A 15,136-nucleotide genomic window follows, 5' to 3' on the forward strand; every position below is an offset into this window, starting at 1 on the left:
AGGAGGTTTTGGATCTGTGTGCGGGAACGTTTCCCTGGGGGAAGGGCTCCCTCTTGTGGCACTCGCCGGGTTTGCACATCGGTGTTTCCCGGCTCTAAACCCTGTTCGTGTCTGGCAGGACCTCGGCGAGGTCAGCGACAAATACCTGTGCGAGCTGTGAGAGCTCGTAGTGCCATCACAAGCACTGAAGCCCAGCCAATGTTATGTCTCTGTCCAGCACAGCCTTCGCGTACGGCTTGTGTACTTTGCAAGTGTTATCAAATGTATTGCTTGAAAACAGTTCATTTTTTCTAGATTTATCAATTACAGCTATAATCTGAGGTTCTTGAACCGAATTTTATACTTCACATAGTTGCTTTATTTGTGGCATATAGAAAAGTAGAAAATGTATGCCTCAAATTTTTGAAACTAGGTAGAAAGGCAGAAAAAACTTCTAAAGCCTGGATCCGTTATGAGCACTCTTACCTAATTAATACATGCTGAACTAAACCCAGAACTAGTTCTGACAGCTGGTGTTCCCTTGTGCTGCTGTTGGGTACAACCACCAGGTGGGGGTAAAACGTAATGAAACTGCCATGAATAAGAAGGATGAGAAGTTGCTCAGGGTCTAATCTGTTTGCCAAAGACTGAGAGATTTTTAATTTCTGTGTTTTATTAACATGTTTTATGGGGGACATTCTTAAGTCACTACAAATGCAAAGGAAAAAAAATTAAAATATTCTAATAGCTTAAAGCTTTTTTGTATGTTGATGTCTGCAAGTCTCTTGCAGTTTTATGATGCAGTCAGCGTAGTAGGAAATAATTCTTTTTCTGGGTATATTTTAATTTGATTTCTGGACTATCAAATTAGGATAAGAAATATGGAGGGCTCTGTAGGTTCCTTCTTTGGAGGAACATGCTTTTGTCTGTCAGCAGCAGAACGTCACTGTCCTTCCCTCTCAACTTCAGGTGCATGTTGTAGCTCTGTAATTTAATATTCTGTAAATGTGGTTGGTATCAACTGATAATGTGTAAATTTGTGGATTTTAACTTCTTAAAAATCACCTGGATATGCACCACTCTTCCCTTCCTTAAAATGCTCTACATGCTGTGCAGCACCTAAGCACTGTTTTGTATTGTAAGATACATGTGTAACAGAGCTGCTGAAATTAGGACAAGCAGGTATTCAGCTTTGCATTAGGTGACTAAATGCACTGTCTGTCTTCAGTTAGAGAAAACTGCTGAAATAAGACTCCCACCCCCATCTAGTAGTATTTCTACTCTAAATCTGGTGTCTTACTTGTTAGGGAGGAAAAAAAAAGCAGACTGCTTGAGTTAATGTCCCCTTCTAAGGGCTGTTAATGACATTCTTGCTGATGTTGCTATGCCTGAATGTTTCTCGAATGGTAACAGGAGCTTCCTGGCTAAGCTAATTCAAAAGGAAAAATCCCCTTCTTTGTTAGCTGGAGTTTAGCCACCTTTAGGCAGTCTGTTTTCCTTAGCAATTGAGTGTTATATTTCACGCATCTGTTGGAATTTTCTCGGGTTTTTTTCTGTGGTGTATTTGGCTAAGTTTAGTTCCTGGTGTCCTGGTGCTGTCAATTGCTGAAGTAGTAGTTCTTTTGGTCCCCTGTCTCCCTCTTCCCCCCTTGTTTTTATTTCTTCTTCAAATTTAAATAGTGTCATTTAAGGAGAAAGGAAGTATATGGTGAAAGCATTTTTTAGGAGGGTATAGGTGAAGATCACTACTAAGTATTTTACATTTGGAACTACATACAGAAATTCTCTCAATAGTGAATTCCCCACACACCCAGTAAATGTCTCTTTCCTTACCTATTCTTTCCAAAATGAACAGTTTCAAAGAAGAAAAGGAAAAAAACCTCTACATGGGAAGAAAGGAAACAAACAAAGCTGTTAGTTCAAATTTTCTTATCATGGGGGATATTCTTTTTTCAGTGATATTCAGGTGATATAACATAGTCCCACAGAATTGTGGAAACGTGCGCTTTAGGGAAGGTGAGGGACTAAGTCTGTTTTTCTCTACAAAGTAAAAGCTGTTTTTATCAGGATGCAGAACATGTGACAGTAGTTAGACCTCTTAGCTGCAAAACTGCAGGTAAGCTTCTGCTTTTATAAAGAAGAAACACCACATCCTGTACAACTTCTGATAGGATGAGTGATGATGGGTTTATGTTTAGGCACCAGAAACTGGCTGTTCAGAAAGTGTTCAGCTTAAAAAAATCTTTATAGAGCAGATACCCTAATGGAGATTAGCTGTCACTTCAGGCTGTTTGCTAAACCTATTCCCTTCCTGCAGATGTCACATGTGTCTTACAGATGTCCTAGTTGTAAGTAGTTGTTGATTTTTCCCGTGGTTGAGAATGGTTGAGGTTGGAAGGAGCTCTGGAAATAACCTGCTCCAAGCAGAGTTGGTCAGGGAGGGCTGCTCAAGGCACTGTCCATTTGGGTTTGAATATGTTGAAGGGTGGAGGGTACAAAACCTATGGGCAACCTGTTGCAGTGTTTGAGTACACTCACAGTGGAAAACATTTGGGATTTTTAGTTTGTTTGTTTTTCTTCTTTCCTCTTATGGCAAAGTAGATTTTCCAGTTTTTCAGTTCGTGCTCATTACCTCTTCTCCATTCACTGGATACGACTGTGAAGATCCGACTCTGTTTTCCTTTCCTCCTCCCTCATCAGATATTTTTACATATTGATAAAATCTCCCTGAGTCTGCTCTTCTCTGCTCTCTGTCCATTTGTCCAGCCTGTTGAGGTTCATTGGAGTGGCAGAGGAGGACACTGCTCTTCCCCTTCTTCTCTCTTGAACAGACTTGCTGGGGATGTGGTTCTCTGCCATCACCCAGGTCACTGATGAAGATGTTAAACCCACCATGAACTCCTTGGGGTTTATATAGCACTGGTGACTGGCTTCCAGCCTAACTTTGTCCTGCTGGTCACAACCCTGGGAGCCCAGAAGCTGATCCAATGTTCAGAGTCCACTTATCTAGACTTTACTTCTTTAATTAGACTGAGGGGACTTATAGGAGATGATTGAAAACCTTACTAAAGTTGAGATAAACAACATCTACTGCTCTCCTCTTGCCTACTGAGCCAGTGGAAGGCTGTTGTTGCTATCTTCTGATTTGGAGGTGACAATGGCATTTGTGTATTGCTCATGTTAAAATCCATGGTTTGTCGGAGTTTCTCTTGGAAAAAATATGGAGGAAGTGATTACACAGAACTGATTCTTGTGAGATTCACTGATAACAGTAAAATACTTTTGTCCTGAAAACTTTGAAGACAGTTCTCTAAAGAGCCTTCAATGAGATTTTGTGGAAGTAGTCCGTGGTTTCAGATGTTTGCTGCTGTGTAAGTTGGTATCCAATTTTTGTTTGAAGATCATTACACAGAAATAGATGTTTTTCAGCAATGACCTGCCAATAACTGTATCCATAAAAACCTGGCTGCTGTTAGCACTTGTATGTATACTACTTTGTTATATATAAGGGAGGAAAATGTAGTATCTTTAACTTTTAAACCTTAGAAACATATAATGTAAACTTTTTCTTGTCTGTTGCAGGTTTGTGGAATCTTGCTTCTCTTTTTTCAAATCTATGTTTGTTTGTGTTGATGCCCTTTGCGTTTTTCTTCCTGGAATCAGAAGGATTTGCTGGCTTAAAAAAGGTAGGAAAACACTGTTAAATATGGAGTAACTGCAGTATATATTTCCTTTTCAGCTCTTCTTTCTGATGAAACTGAAATTATAAATTTGGGAGGATTTGGCTCTGGGATGTGTGTGCTTATGTGAAGGTGTAAATACAGCTGCACAGTCTTGCACAAGCCATTGTGTGGGGGAAAAAGGTATCCTGAAAAACTACATGTACTGAGACCAAGAAAATGACTTAACTCTTTGGATTGTTTTTTTTTTGTTTGTTTTTGTATAAATGAAATTATTTAGTCAAGATTTTTTTGGAAAATGAGGTTTAGCCAAGTTTTTTTTGAAAATGAGGTTTTTTGGGGGGATGGTAAAAGGAGAGAAGGTTCAATAAGTACACTAGAAATAACATAACAAGGAAAAGGAGGACAGGTTTCTTGCTAATGGGAAAGGTGATTAAATAACAGATGATCCTGTGAAGACAAGCTCGATTTGTGAATTTTAAAATTACAAGTGTCCCAAAGAAGATTCAAGTATGGTCAGTATTTAAATAATATGTTAAGAAAACTGTCTTAAATGGGTAAAGAATACCCTAAAATATTCAACTTAGTTAAGAGAGCCAAGTCTTTCAGTGAGGCATGGAACTTGGCAAAGCAATTTTTGAACAATAGAATGATAACGGTTGTGTTAATATGTGAACTAAAGAATTACAGTGAAAAATTACTATAATGGAGGCACATCAAAATGAATTTCAAATCATAAATATCAAATAGATTAAACTGGAATGACTGTCTGGGGACCAATTGTAGTGCGTTTCCATTAATCTTTATCATCCAAATGATTACACTTTTGTTTTTAATGATACTACACTTGAGGGAATTCTCTTCCCTTTGGATGACAGTTCTCAGAAAGCAAAGGGTCTTGGAAAGTGATCTGAAGTCTGGAAAATGAAAAGAATTAAAGATGGATATGGAAGACTATGAATCATTGATGGATGGCATGTCATGTAAAGCCACAGGGGCATAATTGTGTTTGGAAGGAAAACGTAATTCCTGGTTGCATTGACAGGAACTGGCATGGAGGCAGTGATGTTGCCATTTTTGCTCTTGGTGGAATTAGGGAAAACTCAACTGAAGTGCTGCATTCAAGTTGGGATTTTAGGGCTCATTTAAGAGAGAAAACAGATCCTTCATGCAGTAGTTTCTAAGAAAAATTTTAATTTGAGAGAACCACGTGGAGAAGCGAAAACTGTATTCCACAGCTGAAGGTACTGGGAGATATTACTTAGACTGAGCAATACAGCTGTGGCAGAAAACACCACCCTGGCTGGGCCCTGCTGGTGTGTAAATGTTGTTTGGTGTCGCCTGTGCTGAGTTGATGATGCCGCGTCTTTGCCGTGTATTGACCAAACTGCAGATGTGTGTCCAGGGCCCTTCAGCTATGAGTTTGGATGACTAAACTAATGCATTCAACTTTAAAGGAGTTTGATGATGGGCTACTGTGTTTAACTCCTTTTGTCACTCTTGGCTGGAAAACACTCTCCTCTCTTCTTCCTCCACTTCAGGTGTCTACAGGCCTAAGAACTTTTAGCAACCCCATTTGTCCTTCCAGTTTTTGTGTGGAGGCCACCCCGTTTTCCTTTAAGTATCTAGCCATTGTTAATATGTATCTTCTAAAAAAATAACTGATTTCAGTGAGGCTTGTGTCTCCTGCAATCCAACAAAACCAAGGATTCTCTCCATTAGCGTGCCGGGTACCATCGTTCTGGTGTGTCCCCTTGACTTGCAGAGTTCTCTTGGCTCCAACAGATACTTTATGTATCCTGGATACATTGAACTTGCACTTTACATGAAACTTTGATAGTAACAGTGATAGTGGCTATCAATAAATCCCATTCAAGATAAATAAGATGACCATTACATGTTTAAGCTGGGAAGCATCTGTAACTCCAGATGAGATAGAACCATAATCTTTTTCAGATGTCAGGAAAAAAGTGATTGTTGCTGCTTTAGAGTAGTTTGGCTTTTTCATGGGGTAGATGAGATCAGATTTTAGTATTAAGACCCACCTTTTGAAAGGGCAGTGAACTCAATTTTGGAATTTTTTTTTTTACTTCTTGATGTTTTTGGAACATCCCAGATGCCAAATGTGATTCCTGGTATAAGTGCTCAAGGCCTTTATCCAGTATCTGTTCTAACAGACTGCTCTATTTCAAAGTATCCAAAATGGATGCAGACATACTGAATTGTTTGCTCAGTTTGGAGTGAGCCTTAAGGCCGATGGTGAAGATGTAGAAATTGTGGTCTATTTAATATGAACATACCTTGTCTTTGATCACTTTTGTTGGAAAATAAATGGCAGATGTCACTTCTGGACTAAGCTGGTAGTTAAAATTGAATGTGCTGTTCTGTTCAGATGCTCATGCAGATAAACAATTCTACTTGCAATAATTACTATATATATTTTACAGTATTACATCACGTAATTGGGTACTTAGAATCTGGGAAAATTTATGATTAATCAAACTCGGGATTACATGTAGGTTTTTCAGTTCTAGAATCTGGGAAGGAAGGGTATTTCCCATCTTATTTTACTTCCTGTAGATTTTTGTTATATTTCTTACCTCTTTTCAGATAATAATTTGAGACCATGATTGCTTTGTAGAATTCTGTTACTTTAACAAATTATTTTGTGTAAATTTAAAAAAATGTTGTATTTTGTCATCCATCACATCAAACTAATAGACCAGAGAGATAAAACATTGTTCAAATGCTATTACTGTTCGCTGGAAAAATCAAGATTTCAGTGGTCTCAATTTAAAAGAACATTTCATACATTTGGCAAAACTTGCAGCATTTAAGAGAAGAGCAAGCTACTGTAAGTGTAAAGACATTCAGTAAAGAGATTTGGCATGGATATGTAATCTTTAATCTTTCAGTTGGGAGTTGTAAAAGCAGTTGATTCTAGATACCCAACTCAGCTCAAAATTTGGATAAGATGACTGCTGCCATGGAAGCTTTTATACAAGTCATCTTGGATTTGTCATTGAATTACCTTTGTTATAATGGCTACATAGGTCATTTGAGATTTAGGTGTGCACAGTGGAGATGTCTATTTGAACGTGTTCATATATGAATTACTGGCTGGATTTTGATAAAAGTTCTGAAAATGAATCATTAAAAGAGGTTCATTTCTGAAATGGAACAGATTTTTTTACTTTTTAATGGATGTCTTTGTTCAGATTAAATAGCAACAGTAATTTTAGTTATTATCACATATGGACCTAACCCCCAAAGTTTTTAGCCATCTATTTGAGTGTTTATCATAGACTGTGCTATAAGAGCTGATTTTATGCACTGACTGTAATGTGACTTTTTTGCAAGCTATGATATTTCAAATAGCTCATAGGTTGCTGTTAAAGCTTTGTATAACCTTTCTTTCCATGTTCCTGTATTGTAGCCTTGCTCCCTTAACTGTTTGAGTTTCCTGAATCAGAATGGGTTTGATTAACCATCTTCCAATTTGCTAAGGTTTTTTTTCTTGGCTGCTAGTATACTTTCTAAATGGCACATGGCCCCCCTTATAGACTCAGTTTAATTCCCCAGGGCAACAGTTTAAAACAACCAAGGGCTTGCATATTGTGCAGAGGAGAGAAATTCGGAAATTAGACACTCACCACGGATGGATGCAGTGCTCTCCTGAAATTCAGAGTGATTCCTTGCCTAGTTTTTAATAAAAAACCACTATGTTAATTCAAAAAGGGCATTTTGGGCCTAGGGAGGTTGACCATGCCCTTTTAAAGAGCTTAAGTGCTGCTCTTTGCTCTAGTTTATTTCCATTTAATGGCAGTTGCAGATTTCTGATATCAGAACAATAATTAGAAAAACAATATTGGAGGTGTATGATATACAGACATGTATGTGCATATATGTGTGTATGGACACGTGTATTTTTGTGCACATATGTGAATTTAGTTTTTCAAAACTACTGAAGTAATTGAAGGTCACAGTGCTACATTACACCTTAGCCAGTGCATTAACTGAGCTATTGGAGTACCTGATGTAACTTTGATCTCCTGCATCAGTATTAAAAGCGGTTTCATATCTTTCTATGTTCTCCTTGTCTTCCTTTGTATAGTCTGCGCATAAAGTTATGTTCCTTGTTCAGATAACCTTTCAGTTCTTCGTCAGTGATGTGCTCAGATTCTGTAGTAGTTATGAAGCAAAGATGTCAGCTGTGTTTCTTTGTGTCAGAATTAACCTCATTCTTTATCATTCCCTCCAAAAAGAAAAAAATGTGATATTTGCAGTTGAGCATCTGTAGGTCACAGTGCTGATGTTTCCATGTGTGAATAACAGACTGCACAGAAAATTACGTGTGTGCTGCTGTGTGAAGGAGGCAATCATTTTTGAGGAGATAATTGCTATACCTTTTCTTGACCTTTAAAATATGCTTTCTCTTGATGTAACTTCAGCAGAAATTTGTATGTATTTGAAGTTGACAAAGGTAAAGATGTTTAAGAGTAATTTCCTTGTAAGAAAATACAAATAGTGCAACCTAACCACTGTGACAAACTGGAATAACTGGGTATTGTATAATCACAAGTGTAGAGTTTTAAAAAGGCTTTATGAAGTATTTTACCTTAATACTGATCTTTGAACTTGAAGTCATAGCATAAAGTTTAACATGAGCGACAGCAACATCCTGACCAATTATCCAAATTATCCAGACATCCCAAAATGTTCAGAACACAACACACAAAGTCTGTGGATTAAGAGGTTAACTCCTGGAACATCAAAAGAAGTGCATGATAGTAAAAACAAATAGTACAAAAATTTGAGGTAACTTCCTTGCTTAATTAATTAGGTAGACCAGGTGGAAGCGAAGAGGCCAGAGCTGGTGCTCAGAATGTCTATAAAGCTGAGCAACATGACAGCACAATGGAGGAGGAACAAAGATTTTTTTAATATACTTCTATCCTGTGTCACAGTTTGAAATTGTCCTGGTTTATGTCCCTTTTGGCAAACTTACATAAAAGTGACCCTGTACTGTATTTTATGACCAGATGACTTTTTTCCCAGTGGCTAATTTGTATCAGATCCCCATCTTAAAGAGACACAGAAATGAGTAGGAAGTCCAAGCCGGTTTGTCTCAATGAGCTTTCATTGCATGCTTTCATTATTTTTGCTCGTTTTTGCCACTGATCATCCATAAATTGTTGGAAATGAGTGATTAAGGAAGTGCTGCTTAGTGTTAGTGGCACATGCACATTCTTGGTATGTTTTTTGTGGGTGAGAGGAAATCGCGTACTGCACAAACAAAAAGGAAAACTCCTGCTGGGAACCTTTCAAGGAAATTTAACTTGCGTAATGTTTTGATCTTGGTGTTTATTACAGAAAATAAGAGTAATATTTCACCAGCTATTGTTATGTGTCAGCTAGTCTCTCCATCTGCTTGCCTTTCCTTGATAGCTCTTCCCAAATCCTCATTGAGTTTATTTTAATAAAAACACCACTTAAAAATGTAGCAGTTTATTCATACGCTGAAGGCAGGTGAGCTGGGCCAGTGTTCAGAACATTTATTGTGTAGTGCTTGCTACTGTATAAAGATTTGGCTGTGGTGGCTGCAAAGTCCTGCCTGAGTTAGCAGCGGCAGCTCAGCCTGGGCAAGTAAAATGCGGGGTGTAGGTTCCTTTCCAAATGTGAAATGCAGTGGTTTGTGCTCTTAAGACAGATTTCTTCCCTTCACCTCTTTCACTGGAGCATGACTTTTAAAAATATGTTTTACAAGTAAAATTACTTATTTGGGGAGAGGGTGAAAGATTGAAGCTTTGCAGAAATACCATTATTAACATTTTTTGAAGCTGCTTTTTTGCTGTAAAAGTAAGTTATTTTTAGTTTGCTGAGCAACCCCAGTGTGTATGTCTTCCATCTCCTCAGTAGTTGATTTGATCCACTCTATCCGTAGCAACGACTTTTCCTATTCATGTCACCACGAAATAAGACTGAACTAAGCTTCAGTGTCTGATGTATTAGGTTGCAATGCATTGTATTTGCAACTCTTAAGTAACTAAACACAGTAATAAGTACAGTGAACAGTGAACCTGCTGAATTTTTTTCTTAGTGTGTATGGAAATTCTAATTTCTGTATTTTTCCAGCAGCTTTGTTATTTGTACCAGTAAAACTCTGGTACAACTATAGGTGTAGAACACTGTAAAATATATTTTCAGGATGTGGCAAAGCCAATGTAGGAAGTATATTTAAAGTTAATTTTGAAGCATTTACTTTCAGAACCTTTTTTACTTATTTCAAACAGTTTTCCATGGAAAGAAAGTGTTCCTTTATGGCAAAATACTGGCAAATAAGTGGTCTGGAATTCCTTTCCAATATGAAATTATCTCTAATTAAAACCAGTCAATTTTTAAAATTTGCCTTGATTTTGCTGGGAGGGGGATTTGAAGAGTGCATGATCTTGAACCCTGTTTGCAAACAGCATTTAACTGTGCTTTATGCTTGCATGTCCCTCTGGCTGCAGTACCCACGGGCCACTGTGTGTAATGGTTCTCCAAATAGTCTTGAGGTGCCCTGTTAACAGTGGATGTTTATTTGGCATTTAAGCTCATATTTATTTGTCTATAAAATCATTCAGCATGAACTGAGACTTTAGTGCTCTGATCTGTATGAAATGTTTACTAGTATGTAACTGAATTATTATACATTATATTACAACCCATTTACTCATTCCATTAGTGATACCAGAGACAAAAGTTGTTTAATCAGTCACATCAAAGGCAGCTGTTTGGGTTTGTATTTTTGACATAAGCTAACATCTCAAGTTCAGATATGAAATCCAGTTTTTAAACTGAAGTCCTTTAAAATGACACCACTTAAAATTTATTAGAGTTTGTTGTTGTTTAGAAGCAGATCCTGATTATTCTGGGATTCTGATTTGGCAAGCAGCTTGTTCAGGGTTTTTCCCTCTCCCTATTAAAATAGAAAAATACTTAGCTGACATTTGCACAAACCCATAACATAATCTGTAAGATGTAAGGTGCAGAGTTAAGGACTGTATTTAATGGTAAATCTTGCATTAAGGATGGTCCATATCCTGAACCTTCATGTGCTTCCTGCTTCCACCGAAGTCTCAGAAATGCTGTGTACATGGCTAAATGTAGATTGGGTTTGTAATTTGTATTGTAGAGGACAGGCCCATCTAATATTAAATTTGAGAAGACCCTATAAAATGGCAGGAAAGGGAAGATGAGAAGGTTTACTATACTTGTTAGCATGTCACATTGATAAGTGTCTACACTAAACTCCAAAAATGTGTTAAAATTATAGCTACACTACCGGGTCCTTCATTTGCAGTTCTGCAGAGGAAAAATAAATTCTTCTTTTACAGTTATATATCAGCAAATTTGTCTTAAAAGAGTTTTGTGAGTGTATAGCTTGCTTTTGCAAACTTGTGACAGGAGTATATAACTCTACTGTAGATTCATGTGAGATGAAAATACCTTTATCTGTAAAAATTATTGCAGTGAAGTCTGTTTTCTGTCCTTTCACAAAGAGTGTAAGACAAATTTGCATTACACACAGTAAGAACATGAAAATTACTACAGGTAGGTCAACAGAGGTTGGAAATGCTGGTTGTATTAATTTTTATAATTCAAAGCCTCAACTTCAGTATGCATAAGGTTTTTTTGACCTAACTGTCTGTATTTAGACATTTAGGATCCAAGACTGTGCAGGACAGATAAATAACATGCACGTATTCATCAGCTTAAGGCCACACCATGTGTCAATGAGAGTGAAATAAAAAGAAATTCAAGAATCAGTGACCAAGAGAGAAAAACTTGTTTGATGAGGAATAATGGCTTACTAGGAATTTGTTTTTGTAAGTATGTAAAATACTTTATAAGGTTTTATAAGATTTCTTGCTTAAGTCAGTTGGGGACATTATATGCAAAAATCTGTCTTTTTTATTTTAGCATAAGGAGATCTGTGGTTTGTTGAATATATGTAACAGTTCTGTACCTGGGGACAGCTGAGGGGGAAGTAAGTGGATGCTGGTTGTTGCACACATTGGATCAAGATGTGATGAGATGTGATCTGTGCTCCGTTTCATTGAAGTAGTTAAATGTCAGTAGGTTGCTTCCATAAATTAGAATGTACTTCATTTAAAGAGGCCTCAGTGTAAGTTACAAAAAAATAGGCTACCAGGAGATAAGCTAATGGTAGAGTTTATTTGGGATAGCTTTTCTGGACTGCCTGCCTCGCTGCCACGTTGTTAGCTGAACAGTGCTTCAGCTTTTCTGTCACAGTATGTGGGGTTTAGGTTATAATTACTTTTTTTGACCAACTCTATAATGCTGGATGAGATAGAAAATCATATATGTAGATAGCAAATCAAAATGTGTCAGGTTAGTCTGTATTCTTGCAACGTTTTCACGTGTTTGAGCTGTGGAAATTTTTAGAGTAACAAGATGAACCAAGGATTGTTAGTAATATTGGGATAAAAATACTGCTCAAAGAAAATGATGTGTTCTTTTGAACTGTGGTTTTCTGACCACGACTTCTCCAGCACACTGTGAGAAACTGCATTAGGTGACACATTATGAGTAGTCGTCTGTAAAACTGCTCAGTTTTGGAAACTAGCACTGGAGCATTAGTTATTCCACCCCATCTGAGCCAGGAATGAGATGCATTGCTGAACTTTTGTGCCTTCCTCACGCCCACGTCGTCCTGAACTTGCACATTTGTGCTGTATGTAGCGGGTTTATGCTTTCTAGAATTTCCACAGTTCTTTGCTGAAAGCCTTAACGTGTAGCTGGAAGCCTGCAGATGGAATGAGATGTGAATAATTTTCTCTGCTGCTCTCTTAGTGAATAAACTGAGTGGGGTTTTTTCTGTTACAGTTTTTATTTGGTTTTAGGATAATTTGTGGAGTTCTGCATGAGCAAAAATAGACACGTTAAATACTTCTACTACTTGTAAAGTGTGCAGATGGAACAGCTCCCAATGCTACGCTTGAGTATCTTCATTTATCATTGATGTAACTGAAGCACTGTGTTCTAAAAGACTTTTTCCCTAAGACACTTCTTTTTAGGCAGAAATGAGTAGTTTTTAAATTTTGTTTGGATGGAGCATTCTTAATGCCCTCTATAGACCCTTCTGTTTGTGGTAGATGACAGATGTGTGTCTAAAAAGCCTGAGATGTATTTCTTCTTTTTTTTATTTATTTTCAGTTTATAATAAAATTAATGTAACTGTTTCATTTAAACTAGAAAAATTTGCCATCCTTTGGAAGGGAAGTATTCACACATGCAGGATCCCTGAAATGACTGTAATTCAGGGGATCTAGAAGGCCACTTTCTTAGTCAATGGAAAAAGGCAGGTAGGTGCCTCAAGGATTTGACATGTCTGAGTTAAAAGTTTCAAGAGGCAATGTGAGCATCTTCCCATCTCAGTGTTTGAGTTTCTCTTATTAAATGGTAAGAAACATTAAATTGATCTCCTCTTTGAAGAATGTGATTTGTTTTATAAAAATGGCTGGTTTATGCATGAGAAATCTCTTAATTAAGATTTGAGTATTTGAATACTTTTACATTAGTCTGTGTCTTCATTTAAGTCTTCATTAACATCAAGCACTGACAGTTCAGGACAAGCAAAAACTTTGTCTCTGTTGTAAGTCTATTCATGCGTTTCTGTTAATTTATATAAAAATTTAAAAATACTTTACAGATGTAATATAATTAGAATTTTAATTCACAGAGAAGAAAATTTCCATATAGTTTTATATTGATAGTGGAGAGGTTTAATATAAGTGTCCTAATCGTAGAAAGGCATTAAACATTTTTCTAATAGAGTTCCTTTTATTAAATGTGATTTTACTAGGCAAACACCACTTTTGATTTCCTTTCTAAAAGCAACGGGCTTTTATTAATACTGATAACCACGTGATACTTAGACCTTTAGTCTGTATTATTTATTTAGTATTACTAGAAATACTCCACGTTAAGGATTGTTCTGTATTAAGAATTACTTATTTTGAATTGACAACACAAGGAAGGAGCTAATGCATCTGTAGTAAGGATTTGTGAGGCAGACCACAACTTAATTTACAAAGCAAAGGAGGAGGGAGAACCAATGAGTTTCTCCTGACCTTTTTTTTTTTTCCCCTGATGTAGCTTTTAGAAGGGTTTCCCAGCTTATTAATAGAAACTTCCAACTTTCTGGTGCTTTGACTAATTCCTAGAAGTGTCTTCTTATCTTATTCACCCTATCAGGGGGTTAGTAACAGACATGACTTCAGGGATTTTTGAATTTAATTTAATTTTTTTATTTTATTTTTCTATTATTTTTCTTCATTTTAGAACTTTAAAAGTGGCCTGTGTGCTTCTACATGTCATTTGCTTTTGGTAGCTGTCTTCAGGGTTTCTTTCTGCCAGAATTATAATCACGAATTCCAAGTCTTTCGTTATACTTTTGCATTACTTATCTTAATCCTCTGCCAAGCTACAAAGATGTTGGAAAACTTGTGTTTATCTTCCTATCACGCCAGTCCACCAGGAAAGATTCTTTCTGATCCAAAAGTAAGTGATTAGAGGGAGACTCATAGTGTCAGAAATCCCACAGCTCCCGTGTTGTTGTTGCAGGTGGCTTTGGAAACTTGGTAGGTGGAAGGAATGGAGCATCTGAGAGCTCCATTAGTGAGGGCTGGGCTAGAGAATGGAACAGCAGAGCAAACTTGTGGGGGGAAAGGGTAACCTTGGGACAGTCATCATTTTACAGTGTTATCCTTTCATTTCTTATTTCCCTTCTCCCCCAAAGGTTTGGGTTGTGTGTCAGTAGATCTGCATCTGTCCTTTTTAGGATGGGCTGCAGCAGGGTAGTTGTTTACATCTTACAGCTGTAGACTGTAATTATTTTATTCCAGCAAGTGTGTGTTTGCATTTTCTTTGCTATTCTGTCCAGCTTTTCCTTATTTTCGGAAATTTTTATATATTCTGTTACAAAATTTGGAAGGAATAATGTTTCTAATGTACTATTTCTATGTTAAATCTACAAAAATGATACCTAGATGTGGAAGAGCCAGGGTATGCTCTTTCCTTAAATAATTTTAATCCATGTATTTGAAACAGTGCCTTAATTGCTAGGCAATAAATGAATCCCACATTATCATTCTCACTGGAGTCCCTGTTCTACTGGATAATTAAATAAGTCCTAGGGAAAAAAGGGAAAAACCTGTGTTTTATCTGAGTCGCAAGGATACAAGTCTGCAAGGAGTCCATCTTGGTTCTTAGGTTATTTCACTGAGTTATGTCTGTGCAGTGGTGTCAACAGGAAAGTTTGGTGGATATGGACCCCAAAATATACTATAACACTGGGGTTTGATACTCCTCTGGGACTTTGAAGGAGGGCCTAAGTTTTCTTTGGCAGAGGAGTCAGTCCAGTGGGTGTACTGCATCCTGGATAGATGTCCTTTTCACCAGGCTACTAA

The 15,136-nt window shown here is 37.2% G+C and overlaps 1 protein-coding gene across 3 annotated transcripts in view; it reads left to right on the plus strand.

Annotated features, from left to right (window-relative positions):
• The window catches only part of LMBR1 (limb development membrane protein 1), an 87,867-nt gene that overhangs the window by 22,332 nt on the left and 50,399 nt on the right, over positions 1-15,136 (plus strand). For all 3 annotated transcript variants that reach the window (XM_064638157.1, XM_064638150.1, XM_064638166.1), the window contains one exon: positions 3,562-3,665. In XM_064638157.1, the coding sequence (XP_064494227.1) occupies positions 3,562-3,665 (104 nt within the window). The remainder of the gene's footprint in view (positions 1-3,561; positions 3,666-15,136) is intronic.

The sequence above is a fragment of the Pseudopipra pipra genome, chromosome 1 (genome assembly GCF_036250125.1).
Source record: "Pseudopipra pipra isolate bDixPip1 chromosome 1, bDixPip1.hap1, whole genome shotgun sequence".
NCBI lineage: Eukaryota > Metazoa > Chordata > Aves > Passeriformes > Pipridae > Pseudopipra > Pseudopipra pipra.